The sequence below is a fragment of the Seriola aureovittata genome, chromosome 18 (assembly GCF_021018895.1).
Source record: "Seriola aureovittata isolate HTS-2021-v1 ecotype China chromosome 18, ASM2101889v1, whole genome shotgun sequence".
Lineage (NCBI taxonomy): Eukaryota > Metazoa > Chordata > Actinopteri > Carangiformes > Carangidae > Seriola > Seriola aureovittata.
In genome coordinates this window covers 6055952-6072891 of record NC_079381.1, presented here as the reverse complement: position 1 = coordinate 6072891, position 16940 = coordinate 6055952, and the positions used below count along the sequence as shown (strand labels likewise).

Genomic DNA, 16940 nt, shown 5'->3' with positions numbered 1-16940 from the left:
GACAACCTTTATTTTGCTTTGTGCTGTGTCTGATTTTACTGTGCAGTTTGCATCTGTGTTGAGAGGACCAGCATCCACAAAGAACTTCCATAAGAGATGTTTTACTCCCACTAAAATCCATGATATGAACAAAATCAGGTGTGGCAAGATGCATGTGTATATTTTTTCTGTATGTGTCCTGTATGTTACGCTAAAGGGTAGTTACTGATGGGATGTTAACCTATAGGGTGGTGGAGGGGGAAGCAGCCCAGACTGCAAAAACAGCACAACGTTATATGTTAGCAGCTTGAATATCTGAGAGGAAAACCTGCAACAAACCCCAGTGAAATCACTGAATAATAACTGACCCATGTGTATACATACTATAGACATGTAGACACTAATGCGTGGGAATGATTGAAGCAGAATGTGAAAAAGATGGTTTCTGAAGAAGCTTCATGTGTGAATGATAATGGATGACACTGACATTTTGGCAACAAGAGAAAAAACAATTGCAAATTCTGAATACCTTTAAGCCTGTTGGAGAAAACATAGCTGACAAAGATCTGCAGCAACTGCCCTTAGTTCTTTTACAGGTAGGATTTCACACAGATGCACGTTGTGGTGTTATATCATCACATTCACTTCTGATGGAAGTGCTCTGACCTGATTGAAGAAATGATGAAGATTGAGAAAATAAAAACACAAATGGATGAATTGAATGAACATTTCAAAGAATATAACAGAAACCAGCACTGCAGACTGTCCGCCACTGGAGTGCAGTGCTTCCCCAGAACAGCTCTGTACAGCTCATTAAATACTGAGAGAGAGAGAGAAAGAGAGAGAGAGAGAGAGAGAGAACAGGGGGAAAGACATAGAAGCTGTTTTCTTCAGGGGCCTCACTGAGCAGTTTCAAATGGCTACAATCGGTGCTGACATGGTGTCTTCCTGCTCTGGTTTCAGGCAGCTAAAACATCCAGGTCACACATGGTCAGAGGTTTGATGGATGACGATTCAGCAAAGAGCAACTCGATGCTACTGGAAACGTTATATTCATATAAACAGGAAAAGCTTTGAACAAACAGATTAGTTAGAGCAGGGCACATGAGGACAAATCATTTCAAACGCAGCCACTTCTTACCTCAGCTACGGTGTTCAAACTGATCCCAGTGTCTTCACACTGTAAATGTAAAGCAGGGTTCCTTGGAATTTCCAGCGAGTTAGGAAACATCTTGTGACTTCCTGTGAAACCCAGTGCGTCAGACCTCAGCTGCGTGTGCTAACTGACCAGGCATTCATGCCTCTGCTGCTGTGGACTTGAGTCACATCCAAAACAACGTGCTGCGGGCTATGCCAGCTGCTGAGGGCGACAGGGTGTGGAGGCGAGTGGATGGAAAAAACAAAACACTTGTAACACTTGAAAACGATGACGGCACATGCAAATAACAAGATGATACAAAATGAAAACCAGCAGCAGCAGCTAATTATTTTCATGACTTTTACCTTAAATTCTTCCTCAGCATTTGGTTTGTCAGACAATATGAAGTGTAAAAGTTTTCATTTTCCTGTCTACCTTTATGACTTTTTAGGACTTGATCCCTTTGGGCGCTGATAACTTGCATAATTTATTTCTATTCTTAATTGATAGACAAAACAGTTAATTTAAAAAACATGAATAAATAGAAAAAGGCCTTGAGGAACATACAATTAAGCATCAACAAAAGGAATAAAAAAAAAGGTTAAATTAGGAATTTAAAGCCACATTTAGAAAAATTTGCTCTTTTATTTTCTTAATAGGTTTTACCTACCCAATTATTCAGCAGAATAGCTAAATTCCTCCAAACCCTCTACTAATCATATAAAAGCTATTCAGTAATAATAAAAAAAAAAAATTGAATGTTTCCTATCGGACGTTCATGGTAATTTATTTAAAAAGGTGTTGAAATTAAAAAGGCCCACTCAGAATAGCTTCATTCAGGTAATGTTTAATGACAAAATGTTTATCAATTTTTCCAATGTAGTGGGAAAAAAGAAAATTAAAGCAAATGCATCATTACAATAACTACTGTTAGACCATTGCAATCTGAGGGGGGGGTCTCTTTCCACACTTTCATTTTCCTATTCACATCAGGCCCTGCCATCAACAATAGTTTTTATTTTCACACTTTTTTCCGAAATGATCCACGTCTCGACTCCCGCTCTGTGCGTTCACAATCTTTCTCCAACATCAGGAAAAAAACAAAAACAACCAGGAAAGAACAAACAATCCACTACTTCAAAATGCTGCACGTACAAACACAGGCAAAAAACAAGGCTGTCGCACAAAAAAACAGTGCAGTATCTCTGCGGTTGAAATGGATGACGAGAGCAAAGTCGACACCCTAACGTGGTCACTGCTGGTCGATAACGAGCTTCTTGTAACAAGTTTAAAAAAGTAGATGGCACGCCCTGAGTGAACCTGCACGACGTCACAACTTTAACGCATCAGGCAGCTGTTCACAAGAGGAAAAGTACAGTCAATTCAGTTTTTACAGACACTTTTCCAACTTTAGCTTCCAAGAAGGGTCGACGCATTCATGAAGTACTCACAATCAACTAAAGATTTTCTTTCTTCTTTTGTTTGTCATGAAAGCTTTTTTTGTCTGTTCTTTTCTCACTCAATGAGGCTTGACACTGAAATGCATTTTTTTTTTTTTTTCCATTTGTGTCGTCTGCAAACAAACGGTCTTCTTGAGTTTCAGTGTCAAAAATATGACATTGCAGGTTCCATGTAGAGGCAACATGATGTTCACCTTGACATCTGGAACTCATGTCGTCCTATATCTCAAAACTTGTGCTGTTACTCTATTCTGCAACGAGGTGTTTACTCCTGAATGAAAATATGTCTTTCTCAGGGAGCTGGTGGAATTCAGGACAAATCCTCTGTTCCCTCGCCACAAACCAGATCTCTAGGAATTACCTAGTTCTGCATGGAATAAGTCTGCTGCTGCTGCAAAAAAAAAAAAAAAGTCATACAAGAACTTCTAGAGATCTGGTGTTTGATGAGAACTTCTGAATAAAATATTATTTGAACCAGGTCTGGCTACAGAAGGTCCACTTGTACAAAACTGACCACAGTCCAACCTCAGAGATACTGCGGTGAGGCCGATGTCTGATATCGAGCTATTCAAATCATGCTGTGTGAGTACACAACCTTACTGGACATGCTAGCCAAGTACCTGTGCTTAGACAATCCCTTCAGTCAGTTACAAGTTGCTGCACGTCTAAGGCGTCACTCGAGGAAGACAAACAAATGTAGAAATGATCACCAGGTACCTTCTGCCTGCCCAAACACAGACCGACCCTGAAGTCAGTTCCCTTCATCAGCAGCGTGATGAAGTATTTCTACCTGTTTGGTTTTGAAATTTTGGCAAATATGATGGAGTGTTCGGATGCAGGGCTGGCTACTACTGGACAATAATTACGGCTTCTCCTGATATCTTCAAAGTAAAATTCCTTGTATAATTCTTCAATTCTTTCAAGTTCGATATTTAACTTCTAGTTTTTTATGAAATACCTTTTACTTTTGTAAATAAAATCAGTTAAACATCATGAAAACAAATGTCCGTAGCTTTATGTCTCATATTTTCAAGCTTTTTGGCATCAAATCCTTTCTGATTACACAAAATCCACACTAAAAAGAAAATATCAGCACAGTCCCATGAAATATCCAGCCCGGTCTGGAGTAAAGGTAAGCGGGAATCGACCAGTCAAGACCAAAGTAGTGCTACAATACGTTGTAGACAGACCAGGAGGCTCACTGGAAGGACAACATGGACACAGACGTTTCTTGACCGTACAGCGCTGTTGACCCAACCACAAAATACTGTTAGTGTACACACGGAGAGGGACACACTGCCTGCCTGCGCAACAAACATCCACACCCTGGTTTCCAGTTATTGTCACTTTGCAAGAAAATTCATTCAGCTGCAGAACTGAATTGTTTTAATTTCTAGTTTCCATCACAGAAAAGGTGAAAGTGTCACATCTCTGTCTCTCTCTTCTGGCAAACACAGCCAGAGACTCTCAGAGACAGTGCAATTCATGAGCGCTTGGTGGTTTGGGATGGCCACTATGGTAACTCCTTCCATTACAACTCCTCAATAAGCCACCGCTGTTGTGAAATAAATTTAAAAAGAAAAAGGCAGTACTACCTAAAGAAGATGAACAAAATGGCTACTTTCAAAAAAGGCATGATCACATTTTCAGTTCGCATAGCTGACTCTGAATTTGGTCGAACCCTTTTGGGGTCGAGAGTTGGGCTACTTGTGTAGGTGGCACAATCTGTGGTCAGTTCTAAAACTGGACAGTCCCTCCCTTTTGTCAGACCATCAAAGGGCAATGGGACAGCGTGTGTAGTAGAAGAGTTTGGTTTAATGCTGCGACCCTCCCTGAAAACCCACCCATTATAAACATTTGAACACAGTCGCTGAGGAAAGGGAAACATGACCTTATTCATTCTTTGAAAAGCTTATACAAATGAGTGAAGGATATAAGGGGAAGGGGGGGTATCCACAGACAGTCAGAGAATAGCCAATCAAGAAAAAAGGGTGGGGGAGGAGGGGGGGGCAGATGCATTTCTCCTGAGAACATGTCATATCTCAGGGACGAGGAGGGGAAGCAGGGGCAGGCGGGGACAGAGGGAGGAGAGACGGGCGTTCGTTCTTCTCACGTCAGCAAAGCTTTCTCCAACAACTCATGGCCACTTCTCAGGCACTTTTCTTCCGTTTCAGCTTCAGAAAGAGCTGGCGGGTGGCGTGGTCAACTTCTTTCCGATATAGACTCTGAAAAGAAGGTACACAGACACAAAGCAGTTACAAATCACTGTCAAGCACTGACGCATGGGAATTTGACTTAAAACTCAAACATAGTGAAAAATGCGGTGATTTACCACAAAGGCATGCAAGGCATTTCCTTGTCAACAGTGAAGAAGAAGAAAAAAAATGCTTAACCTCTTGCCAATACCCTGATCTGAGGTCAGGAATCATCTTTCAACTGGTGAAGTTGCATTCATTTTTCTGTCTTCACCTTTCAATGGATTCGTTAAAAATAGCTGGATGTGAAGCCAGTGGTTTCCAAACTGGGGGACATTTTCCCCTGCATTGTTTTTGACTTACACAGGCGTCGGCAAAATCGGCAAAAGAAGGCTTGTGTCCTACTCCATTACTCTTACGCAAATATTAGCTCTACAACAGCTAATTTTCCAGTTGGCTGCCATTAAACAACTGCAGAAGAAGAGGGCGCAACAAGATGATGTAATCAAAGAATGACCAGTTAAACCTCAGACAACCCTGGCTCACCTACATGAATACAGCCTTCATTAATGTTGCTGGTTACACCTGTGCTTTTCCTGCTTTGACACATCCAAACGTTCACCATCAGAAAGGTCTAAGGGTTGAATCCACTTAATTTAGAAAAAATACAGAGAAACGAGAGTACTTTGATGCTAACAAGCTGCATGCTGTATTCCAAGCTTATATAATATCTATAAAAACGAGGTATTCTAAAATGTGTTGCGTTAACTACAGAATTTAACCAGTTGTCTTATATTACAGCATATTGCAGCTTGCAATGTATACAGTAACACAGAATAATACTAATTTGATACAATAGCAATTTTCTTTTCATATATACTTTCTACAATTCCAGATCCAATTTCTCAGACATCTTAAGTGTTTTTTTCCTTTGAATGTAAGAATACTGTATGACATTATGATTTTGAAACTCAACTGTAGTATGAGAGGATAATTATTGATATAGCTTTTGATAGTTGGTACCAGCCAAACTAATATATAAGCCTATATATCAGTATCTATCTACACAGAAACTAAAATAACCCATAAACCCAGGACTATAGACCATCAGGTAACACTCAGAAAAAGGGAAACTCAAATTTGTATATAAAAGAATTATGATAAAATAAAAATTAACAACAGTGACTCATTATGTCACCATATAAACCTGTGAATGGCTAACAGGGACGCCGCTTTGATCTTGACAGGTTTGCTAATGACACTTTTTGCATATTGCATCATGTCCAAGAAAAGACTGCTGTCTCAGATATCACTGCTGTGACATTATGTGACTGAGGAGCCAGGATTAATGTAAAATGTATTATTACAAACATGGAGTGCCCCAGGGAGTGTCGGAGCTCACTATGAGAAAGCAGGTGTGCAGCTTTTCAGTCAGCAGCTGCTCTGTCAGTTTGTCAGACAGACACACAGCTGATGTGTCTGCAGCTCTACAGCTCCCCCTGCTGGGGTTTGTGAACAAGTAGGAAATATTAGTCAGAATAAAATGAAATTTACGTTTCATAAATGTTAAATTTGTGTAGTCTTTGACCTTCGACCTTAGATAAGTTACAAGAAGTTGTCAACTTTTGGCTTCAGTTCACAGTTTTAGTGTTCTGTGTAAATACTGGTTTCACACTCTGACAAGAATACACTTCTGATCAGTTCATTAAACTCCTGTCAGTCTTGATGTAAACTCATTGTGTAGGTGATCTGCGGTGTTTCTTACCCCAGCCCCAGAGCGAGGATGTGTGATAGTAGCAGCGAGGGGATGAAGACTTTGAGGAACTCAGCGGAGAAGATGCCTCCTTTCTTCATGGCCCCAGTCTTCCTCATGCTGAGCGTTACTGAGCGTCGAGGGTGGCGGAAATGAAACTCCCTGCACAAATCACAGGCACTTTAGACACAGAGCAGTTTACTGACAGCCTGACAACCAAGGTAAACACACCCCCATCTCACTGTGGTTAAAAGCTTCTGCAGTGAGAATATGCTTCCTTTCTCTGTTGTACATTGAAAACCTGAAATGTAATGAAATCTTGTAATGGAAAAATAATTAACTGATTAATTAATGATGAGAATATTCATTCATTTTAACGCTACAGTCATTTTCAAAGCTTCCACCAAGACACCAATTACAAGAGCTGAAATTAGCTATGAAGTCTCACTTTCTATTGGAAGAAAAAAGTATTGAAGTGGGGTTTCTAGAAAGATGCTGGGCGAACAGTTCCTCTCATTTCCTTACAGTCAGTCTTTTAACTGAGGTCATAATTTAGCAACCATAAGAGCAGCTACATCTTTAGACACTTCAGTCATTGGTTATGGTGGCTGCTGCATGAGAAGAATGAAGGAGAGGCACTCCAGGCCTAAGTCCATATATGTCTGAGCCTTTAGCAGCACAGAGAGCTGATGATTATGTTGCTACAAACTGACACCCAAACACACATATCTTGCTGCTAACCCTTGGTAGACTGGCTTGACAAAGCTGTGGGTTTTATATAAAAGGAGAGGCTGGGTGGAAAGCCTAAAAGTATGACATAATTTCACTATGTAACATTTGCCTATATGCCTAAAGAGCAATATTGAGCCATCAGTTTTTAGACACAAGTGATTTTTGTCAAGGAAGAAATAATGAAAGATAAAATGTAAATAACTTTCTCCAGATTTTTGTAAAAGAAACGAATCTTCAACTCTTCAAAGGTTACATTAGCATCACTTTCAAAGACAATTTCTGCCAATTGGCTTTACATTTGTGCCTTAGACCAACTTTATTACCATAATGACTAACCACTTTCACAGGACAAGCAGCTGTGTGTGTTCAGTTGCCATAGAAACATTATGCTGATGTTTACCGAGTTGAAACTTACTTGGGGGGAATGTTTTCTGGTCGACTAGACCAGTCAGCAACCCAGTCTGCGTCCTTCATTAGGATGTCCATGTCCCTCTCCTTGTCCAAGACATCCTCTTCTGACTGAAGACACACACACACACACACACACACACACACACACACACACACACACACACACACACACACACACACACACACACACACACACACACTTCTTTCAGGACACTTCTTGTACAGTATATTTGTGCATGTCTGTGCCACCGACACAGAGACTCATTCTTAAATCAGTTTTTCACTACAGAAAAACACACAAAAAGATTAAAAAAACAAGATTTTTTTCCGAGAGTGCACAGAGAGAGGTCAGGAATAAAAGAATGAAAGTCATGGTGACAAGACATGCTGTGTAAAAGAAACAATAATCCCCACTGGGTGCAACAGCCATCGCCATAGAAACTAAAGGCAGGCAGCATCTGTCATTCACATGTGCACACACACCACTTCAGGGCCAGTGGTTCAGGTTGCCATGGCAACAGACTGATGAGAACCTGAGAGGCGAACAAGCTCTTACTTGGCTGTCTCTTCTGCCGGTCACATCCACGTCGAAGATGATCTGTCCATCATCCTGGGGACTGTGGGGCCGTGGAGGGCTGCAGGTGAAGTCAACAACAATATGTCTCAACTCAAGACTTCCTTTATGTAAATTCTCATGAGGGAATTTATAGGTTTTATGATATGGAAAATATTTGTTGCTGATTGAATGACAGACGTACGATGCAATCAGGTGACTGAAAACCTCAAACGTAGTTCAGATCTAAAATTGAACAACCAGTCAGAATATTACGATATTAGAGAAAGAATATTAAACGAAAGGTAGCCATAGCAACAGTGCCGTGGGTACAGGCTCTGTTCCCAGTTAAGCCATTAAGGTTTATCAGAGTATTGCAAAACCTTAAAAATATATAGCCGAGGTGTAACTGACAGAGGAAACACCTTTTCTCCTCCTAGTCTGACATTTTCATAACGTAATAAAGTTGATTTTTCCATTTGATTTATTTATGAGTCTACATAATAAACTGAATTCAAGAGACAACAGGTTACAGGAAGAACACTTATTTTCCAATATGGTCCCAAGGTGATGGCCAAAAACACTTAACATAAAATTAAACTGTAAAATCTTTAATATCTTTACTTAATACTTCTGGCTACATTATTTATAGTCATTAATAGTCAGCACTAATCTCTGTGGAACAGTCCTATCGAGGTCAGACAGGCAGTATCATTAAACTATTCTCAAAATACTTTATCGGAATGTTTTTGTGTTTACAGACAATTTATTATTTTTGTGCAACTTAATTTCATTACCCTCTGTTTTATGATCCCTTTGTTTTTCTTTTGTATGTAATTGCTGTTTTTAAAAATTTTAAATTCACCTTTACTTTCTGTTAAGCACTTTAGAACTTTGTTAAGAAAAGTACTATATAAATAAAGTTTATTTTCATTATTAGTGATCAATTAAACAATGACAATACAATTAATCAATGAATATAAATTCTCCGTCTCCACCATCTCACATCATTTAGCAGTTGGGTTTTTGACAAAAGAGTAAGTAAAGTCCAACTGCTCCTACACTCTGACCTCTCTGATGAAATGTGTACTGAGGTGTGTGTTCCAGAGGGATAAGTAAAGAAAACATTTTCCTAAGTACTTCTGTGCCATATAACACTTGGGATTGTTCTTAAATTGTTCAGACAGTGCCATGCTGGTTGTGTTGCTTGTGTTCTTGCTTATTTCAGAGCATCTTGTTGATTCAGTGTTCTTGGCTCAAATGCTTGAAAACATCCTCAGGTGACTCACTGACAGCTGACTTCCCTGCTCTCTGATAAGCTCTGCTTTATCGCAGCCTCACTGATTACACACAAACACATGATATAGCTGCGACCTCAAGGCTTTTTCTAACGTGCTGAATAAAATGGGAGGCATGCTGTGAGAGAAGACGTCATTTTATTTTCAGAAGCCAACTCAACTTCTGAGCAGCTGTCAAGTCAAAGCTGACTCCACATGGTGAGAGTGTAATTATGACAGAGAAGCTCCTCTTGGTCTATGAGGTCATTTCATTTTTCCACTGGAATAATGAGGAAGGTTGAGGATTTTGAGAAGCTATAACTCCAATATTTAACCTCCTATAAAAATGTTTTTACATTACAGCTTCTCCAGTGATGTTTTATTGGATTATTAGCAGATGAACAGCCACCTGGGCATCCAAGAAGAGTTATCTCTCTGGAAAGCTACTCAACACTGCAGTTTTTTCTGCATTTGAATGATCATCTTTTTCATTGAGGTTATGGTAACTTCAGCAAGAAGACACTGTTTGTAGTTCAAATAGCCATAGAAAGGTAAGGGAACAAATGGGAGATGAAGCAAATGAGCAAATGATTACAGACGAGGCGTAAAAAAAAAAAAAAGAAATAAAAGTACAGTTTGCATTGGTATGCAATAGTACTTACATTTAAATTACATTTTTAACTGGATTTTTGTTGGATTAAAAACAAAAAATAACATACTGTACCTACAACACAGCACAAACAGTAGTTCAGAGATTAAGAGCTGGAAGGTCTAGTGAAAGTTGGCTTTATGACCACATGTGGTTCAGTCACAGCCTACACAGACTTTAAACTACATAGATGTTTCCATTATATTGCTGCCAAGACATAACATGTGAAAAATACATGTGATTATATGTAAATCCATTCCATTACTTTTCTACTATTACACCCTTGATGGAAAGAGAGGGGCAGGGTGTCAGGGTGTTAACAAATGGAGACACTAGATGCTAAGGCGGAGTTTCTTAACATCCCAGAGCTTTACATCAGATTCAGGGTTATAATTAAGTGATTTTGTTTTGGGGTCTAAAATAAACAGTGTTGTTGAGTCTTCTGAAACAGGCAGCTCCAAACTGAGTGAAAGTCAAGAGGAGACGAAAACCAACTTCACCACATTTTCTAATCTTCCACAGCTATAAAAACAGGCATGTGTGAATCCAAGACCTCGTGACTTTCTCTGAAGTTTTGTCTTGTGGTGGAAAATCTCATGACCTCATCTGTACTTACATTAACATGACTAACTTTTTGTATGTGTTATTTATGCATTCACAATAACATGAGTTGCATTCAAATACTTTTCCCATTATCTTCAAGGAGGTCAGAGATCAGGTTCAGATATGTAACCGTACCCCTGGAGGAACTGGGGGCTCGCATCTTCTCAGGGTCCCTTCAGCGGGCAAATTAGGGTCAGTTTTGAAGAAGTGAGTTGAAATACTTTCAGAGGATTTTTTACATTACCTGTCGCAGGAGGAGTTGCTGCGGCTCGACTCGTGCTGGGCATCCAACAGGATCTTCTCCATGTCTCCGTTGTGGATTGAAGATGAGGACGGGACGTGCTCCAGCCCCCCTACCATGGCCTCCTCTTCCTCCACCTGAGGGAGGGGCAGCAGGCCCGGGGCCGGGCCGCCTGTGGAGGGCGACTGGGCCGAGCCAGCTGCACCTCTGTTCATCTCCAACTCCACCCAGGAGCCTGTGGAGAGAAAGGGTTTAATTATTTTCAAATGCACACATTTATATTAAAAAAAAAAAAAAAAAAAAAAAGGATCAGTTTAAACCATTTTTCCTGCTCCAAGAAAAACTGACCACCATTACACAACATCCCCTTGCAACAAGTGGATGGAAAACTGGGGCAAAATTCAGGAGCTTACGAATATGTACCAGAAAACTGAGTAAGAATATTCATTCATTTTCTACCGCTTATCCTCTAGTAGGGTCGCGGGGGGGCTGGAGCCTATCCCAGCATCTTTTCGGGCGAGAGGCGGGGTACGCCCTGGACAGGTCGCCAGTCCATCGCAAGGCAAACACATAGAGACAGACAACCATTCACACTCACAGCCACACCTATGGTCAATTTACCCGGAGAGAACCCACACTTGCACGGGGAGAACATGCAAACTCCACACAGAAAGATCCCACGGCCGAGCCCGGAACCTTCTTGCTGTGAGGCGACAGCGCTAACCACTGCACCACCGTGCAGCGAGTAAGAATATATATATTTTAAATAAAAAGAAAAAAAAGGAATTACTACTACAAATGAGTTTCAATTCCAAGTGACATTATTTAAATCCTATTTTCACCTGGATTTTGTAAAACTGTTTTGTCCACTTGGTTTATAAACCAAAATTAAGCTATTATACTGTATTGTATTAAAGATGAAACTTTGAAAATGAATGAAAATATTTTCAAAGAAAATATTTGGCATGGCAGTCAACTTCATTACAAAGTGATTTTTCAACTGACTGGACTGTTAATGTTGTAATATGTGTACATTACAATATTAAAAGAGTTTCTCAGTTTAAACATGTCTGGATACAAATGTCAGGATTGCCTGATAAGACAGAGCCAGTGGAAAGTAATGGCAATAAACCATTAGGCCAATATCCTGTTCAGAGCAATAAGCCAATATCCTGTTTAGATCAAGATCTGCTATGTCCCAAGGAGCAGGCTCTTTGCTTACATTACCACTAAAATTAATAGTGTGAAAATGTTTTTTTTTTTGGTGTGTATTAACACCATTTTGGTAACATTCCCAGAATAATAACCTGCCTGAGAAGCACACTGCTCACCTCATCTTAAGTTAAACCACTTATGTTCATTTTTCACTGTTCACATGTTTGATCCTATCAGGAGCTTTCACAAATAATTTCACTTTGAGCTGTCACTGAGTTCCTAATAGACATTTTTACTGCAGACATGTTGACTTGTCATAGCAGAACAAGCACAGGTGGAACTAATAATACCATAATTGATCATAAGAGTGGGCCTGAAACTAAAGACACACCTACCCCACCATCAGCCCTACTGTCTCCTTTTGAAGAATAAGAATTACAATTTTTGTCTGTAGTGACACTATTAGTCTTCTTTTCTTTAGTTCCAAAATGCTAGATTTCTGACACTGTCTGAACTACTAATGAGAGCAAGGAAAGCTATAGTTTGATCCTGGAAAGACCTTTTTCACAGCAGACATTTGACAAGCACAGGTGTAACGGATAAGATTAATGATGGCTCTTTTCAGTTGTTAGTGTCCTGGTGAGCCAGTGTGCACAATAAAGAGGCCCAGGAACTGTCACACCTAAATGGATTTACAACCATCATTGATGTTAATTGTGCCTATGCTTTTCCTGCTATGACATGTCAAAACATCTACGTCTTGTCAAGCAAAAGACAAATAGGGGGAATGCAAAAGAGAAGGGTGATGTCAAAATGATTTTCTGATCGCACTGATCACACAACAAGATGGAGAGCTTGAGACTGTCAGTCAAAGAAGTTCAAGAGTAAAGGTCTATTTACTGCTGTGTGATGAAAGGGCAGTAGAAATGCCTGCCTGTGTATATGCTGTGGGTTCTTGCAGACCTTGACTGTGATATATGATAGTCTCCCTGTTTGTACGTGAGCTCTGGCATGGACTGGCAGCTGAGGAGGCACAGCATGCCAAAGCTGGGTTACAAATACAGAGGAGGGGCTGGTTATCCAGGGCAAGAATTTGGAGAAAGGGGGAAAAAAAATTCTAATATCTGTCATTATGCAGCTTTAAAAACACTTTCTCCTTCTGTCTTCACCAAATTAAAAAGAGGAATGCCTCCTGAGCAGGTCACATGACCCCATAACAGTAAGTAAACACCATGTTCGCATGAGCATACAGGGGACTGTATTTCACAGGCATCAGGCCAGCTATACCCACTACCCAAGCGGTGCCCGCCCCCACCCCAAAACAGGCCTCGACTCAGCACTCACACTCATCCCGCGGATTACATGGCGGACCGCGAGCCAAGCTGCTGTCGACAGCCCATTGTCTCTGCCCCGTGGACTAAAACCACGTTGCCATGGAGCCGACGCTTCCGAACATTCTGGCCACAGAACCGTTATCAGCTGCCGGGTGGTTTAGAGGAGGCAGACATGATGTGACCTCTTTGATCCACTGATGCTGAGGCTCAGATGGGAGGGAGGAGGGCTGAGGCTGCCTCTCGCCTGAAGATCCAGGTATTAGATAAAAATGTTTATGACACTGGTGTTAGAGTTCAGGGAAACGCTAAAAATAACACACTCTCAGATAACAGCACACTGCTGGCCTCTCCATCTGATAAGTGCAAGGTCTTATTGTCCCTAAAGCTATGTCACAGCATGTACCGTTACAGTGTATATATGTCCTGGTGCACCAATGCCACCAACAAAGTCTGCTGTGGATTTTATAGTTCGTAAGTTATTTTGGCTTAGTAAAATGTAATACCAACCACTAAGTTTTTCAAAAATGGTATTGGGTTAATGTTGCAGCAAGGGATTATGGGGCCCCTGACAAATTAAAATGGCTAATACTTCTGCAGTATTTACAGGCCTTCTCCAACCAGGTTTTTCAAGATATAACAGATTAGACTAGCGTTTCTAAATGGGGGGAGATACAGCCCCACAGGAGAACATTGGGGGCCGCTGGAAACAAAATTTTTTAAAGGGGGGCGTTGAGGTGTTCTTCAGGGATGTTTGTTTAAGGTGAGTTTACACCAAATCTTCACGAGACAAGCTGAAACCTGCAACTATTTGCAGAAGAATGTGATCTGCAACACTGAAATATGCCAGTTTACACAAATGCAACTAGACAACGTTAAGTGTGTCGTTTCCATAGCAACGAATCTTTACTTCAGAGATACGAGTATCATCTATAAAATTTCACCAGTATGGCGTTTACTATGTCAACTCAGGAAAACCAATGGTCTTTTCCTTGGTATTCCCTGTGGAGAAAATTAAGAGTTTCTTCTAAATATTCTTCTTCTTTCTATAATATTTGTACCTCTGGAGAACACATCGTCAACGCTGTGTTATTGCTGTGGTTACAAATTTACAAGACAGACACCACACACAATTCAATTGCCAAAAAGTTACATGCTGCATAATATGTGGCATATCTGTGTGTTTTTCAACATATTAGTATAAGTATAATGACACAGAACAAGAAAATTGTCGCCAGTATTGTATCTAATATCTTAGCTATGGATTCACACCTTCTCCCACTAATGCACAACTTCTAATGTGTTTATTGTGTGAACAAGTGTTTTGAGGCCATGAAAGTCTATTTTGTTCCCAGGGAAACTAATGATAATGATATTCCAACTTAAATAAAATCTGTTATTTGGCATACAATTATATGTTTTTTCATGATACAACACAGAATAATAGTCATAATAATGAATAGAATATCATAATAATATAATAATTTTTTTTTTTTTTTGATGGGGGCAGTAAGGGTCCTGGATAATGGATAAGAGGCACTGGCCCAAAAAAGGTTGAGAACCACTGGGTTAGACTGCTCTAAAATACACAACAGGGCTGCCAGACTTGAGCAGAATAAAAGCAACACTTGTTGCTTTTCATTTCATACAACAGGGGGGAGAAACAACTAAACATGCTGCTGAATACACAAATGACAAACCAGGGTAGAACATTATCACTAAGCACCAGCCAAATGCTGACAACTTGCTTCATTTTTAAAGAGATGACTATCCACTGCTGGCTATCCAATCACATGAAAAATTTTGTCTGTTAAATAAGAAAATGGGCTGGAAAGTTTGATTCCTGTCCAGATTGTGGCTTTCAATCCACCAGCCTACATGTTCCTTCTCTGCCGTGTGCTTTAACACTTTCCCCACCCTCCGCACGTCCAAAACGTCTGTCTCCTTGTCACTGTGGCCATAAATAGCATGCCAAGTCATGCCCCCCCTCCATAGTGTGGTAAAAGTTAAACCACAACAGCTTTCTAAGGCCCCTGAGTCAGAGTAATAAACATGCCTTTGTTTACGTCTCTATGGCCTATGAAAGCCGAGGTCTTGTGTGTATTTTATACCACTTACATAACTGAGGGTCCATGCCGTATATTTCTACACAGATGGACTTCTGCTGTGAAAAGACTGTGTACAATTATATTCGTCAAATGCTAATTGAACTAGTAATCTATTTAGAAATAAACCGTAATTACTTTGAAATGGATTATTTTAACATAAGTGTTGGTACTCCTATATGGACTGAACCCCAAAAATAAAATACATAAAAGCCTGAATGCAGACATAACGTTCAGATATCTACGCTGGCCTCTGTTGTTTACAAGAATTTCACTAACTGTACAGTACAGTAACTACGTGTAAATTGTCAACATCTCTCTGTCCCCATATTTGTCGATTCTGACGACTTCTACCATCTCGCCTTGTTGATGGCCCTTAAACCCTCCTCCACCGCTTCGCGTGAATCGCTGATTGGCTTACTATCCTGTCAGTCAAGCCTGTCGAAACGCCATTGGTGCGCCCACTGTCAATAAACACACGGAACATAGCGTTCTCACTCCTCCCCTTTCGATGTAGCTTCGGCGAGGAAAAAAAACATTCACATGCAAATTAAACTACCTTTAACGATTAAAAGCTACCAATAAACGTATTCTTAGCATACAGCCGCGTACCCCGACACATGACCCAGAGAGAAAATACACTGACAGGCTGGTCTAGTTCAGCAATTTGAACATGTTTAGCTTACCATTTAGCCCAGAGTCTCCGTTGTTGTCTGTAGAAGTACTGTTAGCAGCGTTGGACATCTTCGTGCCTGGTGAGCAGGGCGGGTTGCATAAAAGGCTCAAGTCAGTGCAAAACGCGCACCAACTTATCTGCACACATTCAGACGTGGGATAGTACAACTGACCCGAGTCGCCTGGTACCCCGTTTCTTCAGTGACCGGCTAGCTAAGCTAAAGCACTGCTGTTTGTTTTCGTCCGTTAGCTGGTCTGAAGGCAGCAGCCGCGAGCCGCTCAGACCTTCCCGGAGCTGGGTGATGACGTCAGACCGTCCGGTTGATAACAAAGAGAGGGAGTCGAATTACATAACGAGCTGGAAAAACAAAACAAAAACATCCGCCGACATGCATTTACCAGCAGCACCAATTAATAACGGATAATGGAAATTCGATGAATATGACATCAAATTATTACTACTAACTCAATCCGCCCATGCCGGAGGCGTGCGTGCACGCACGTACATATGAACACGCCAGTGGAGACATGAGGCAGATGTGTGCCTACTGTCCAAGCCTAGTTTTCAGCAAGCAGACACCCCATCAGCTGATTTCAATTAACCGTAAGTGGTTCATCAAGTACCAGAGAGCGGCTAGTTTTCATTTTGTCAATTGGTCAGACCAGTTATAGAACCACAGCTG

At 40.6% G+C, this 16940-nt stretch overlaps 1 protein-coding gene across 1 annotated transcript; it reads right to left on the bottom strand.

The window, feature by feature from the left end:
- Window positions 1-1948: 1948 nt before the first annotated feature.
- On the bottom strand, window positions 1949-16574 carry bnip3lb (BCL2 interacting protein 3 like b). The gene is made up of 6 exons (XM_056403081.1): window positions 16269-16574; window positions 10995-11226; window positions 8225-8303; window positions 7673-7776; window positions 6538-6687; window positions 1949-4802 (listed from the first exon to the last, which is right to left on the bottom strand). Exons 1-6 carry the CDS (start codon window positions 16324-16326, stop codon window positions 4754-4756), a joined length of 672 nt encoding a protein of 223 aa, XP_056259056.1. The 5' UTR covers window positions 16327-16574; the 3' UTR covers window positions 1949-4753.
- Window positions 16575-16940: the final 366 nt, after the last annotated feature.

Excerpts from the sequence above, each read along its gene's own strand:
- bnip3lb (XM_056403081.1), bottom strand. The coding sequence starts at position 16,326 with ATGTCCAACGCTGCTAACAGTACTTCTACAGACAACAACGGAGACTCT. Across the intron at positions 8,304-10,994 it reads AGCAACTCCTCCTGCGACAG|CCCTCCACGGCCCCACAGTC; the intron begins GTAATGTAAAAA and ends CTTCACCTGCAG. Across the intron at positions 4,803-6,537 it reads ATCCTCGCTCTGGGGCTGGG|AGTCTATATCGGAAAGAAGT; the intron begins GTAAGAAACACC and ends CCTTCTTTTCAG.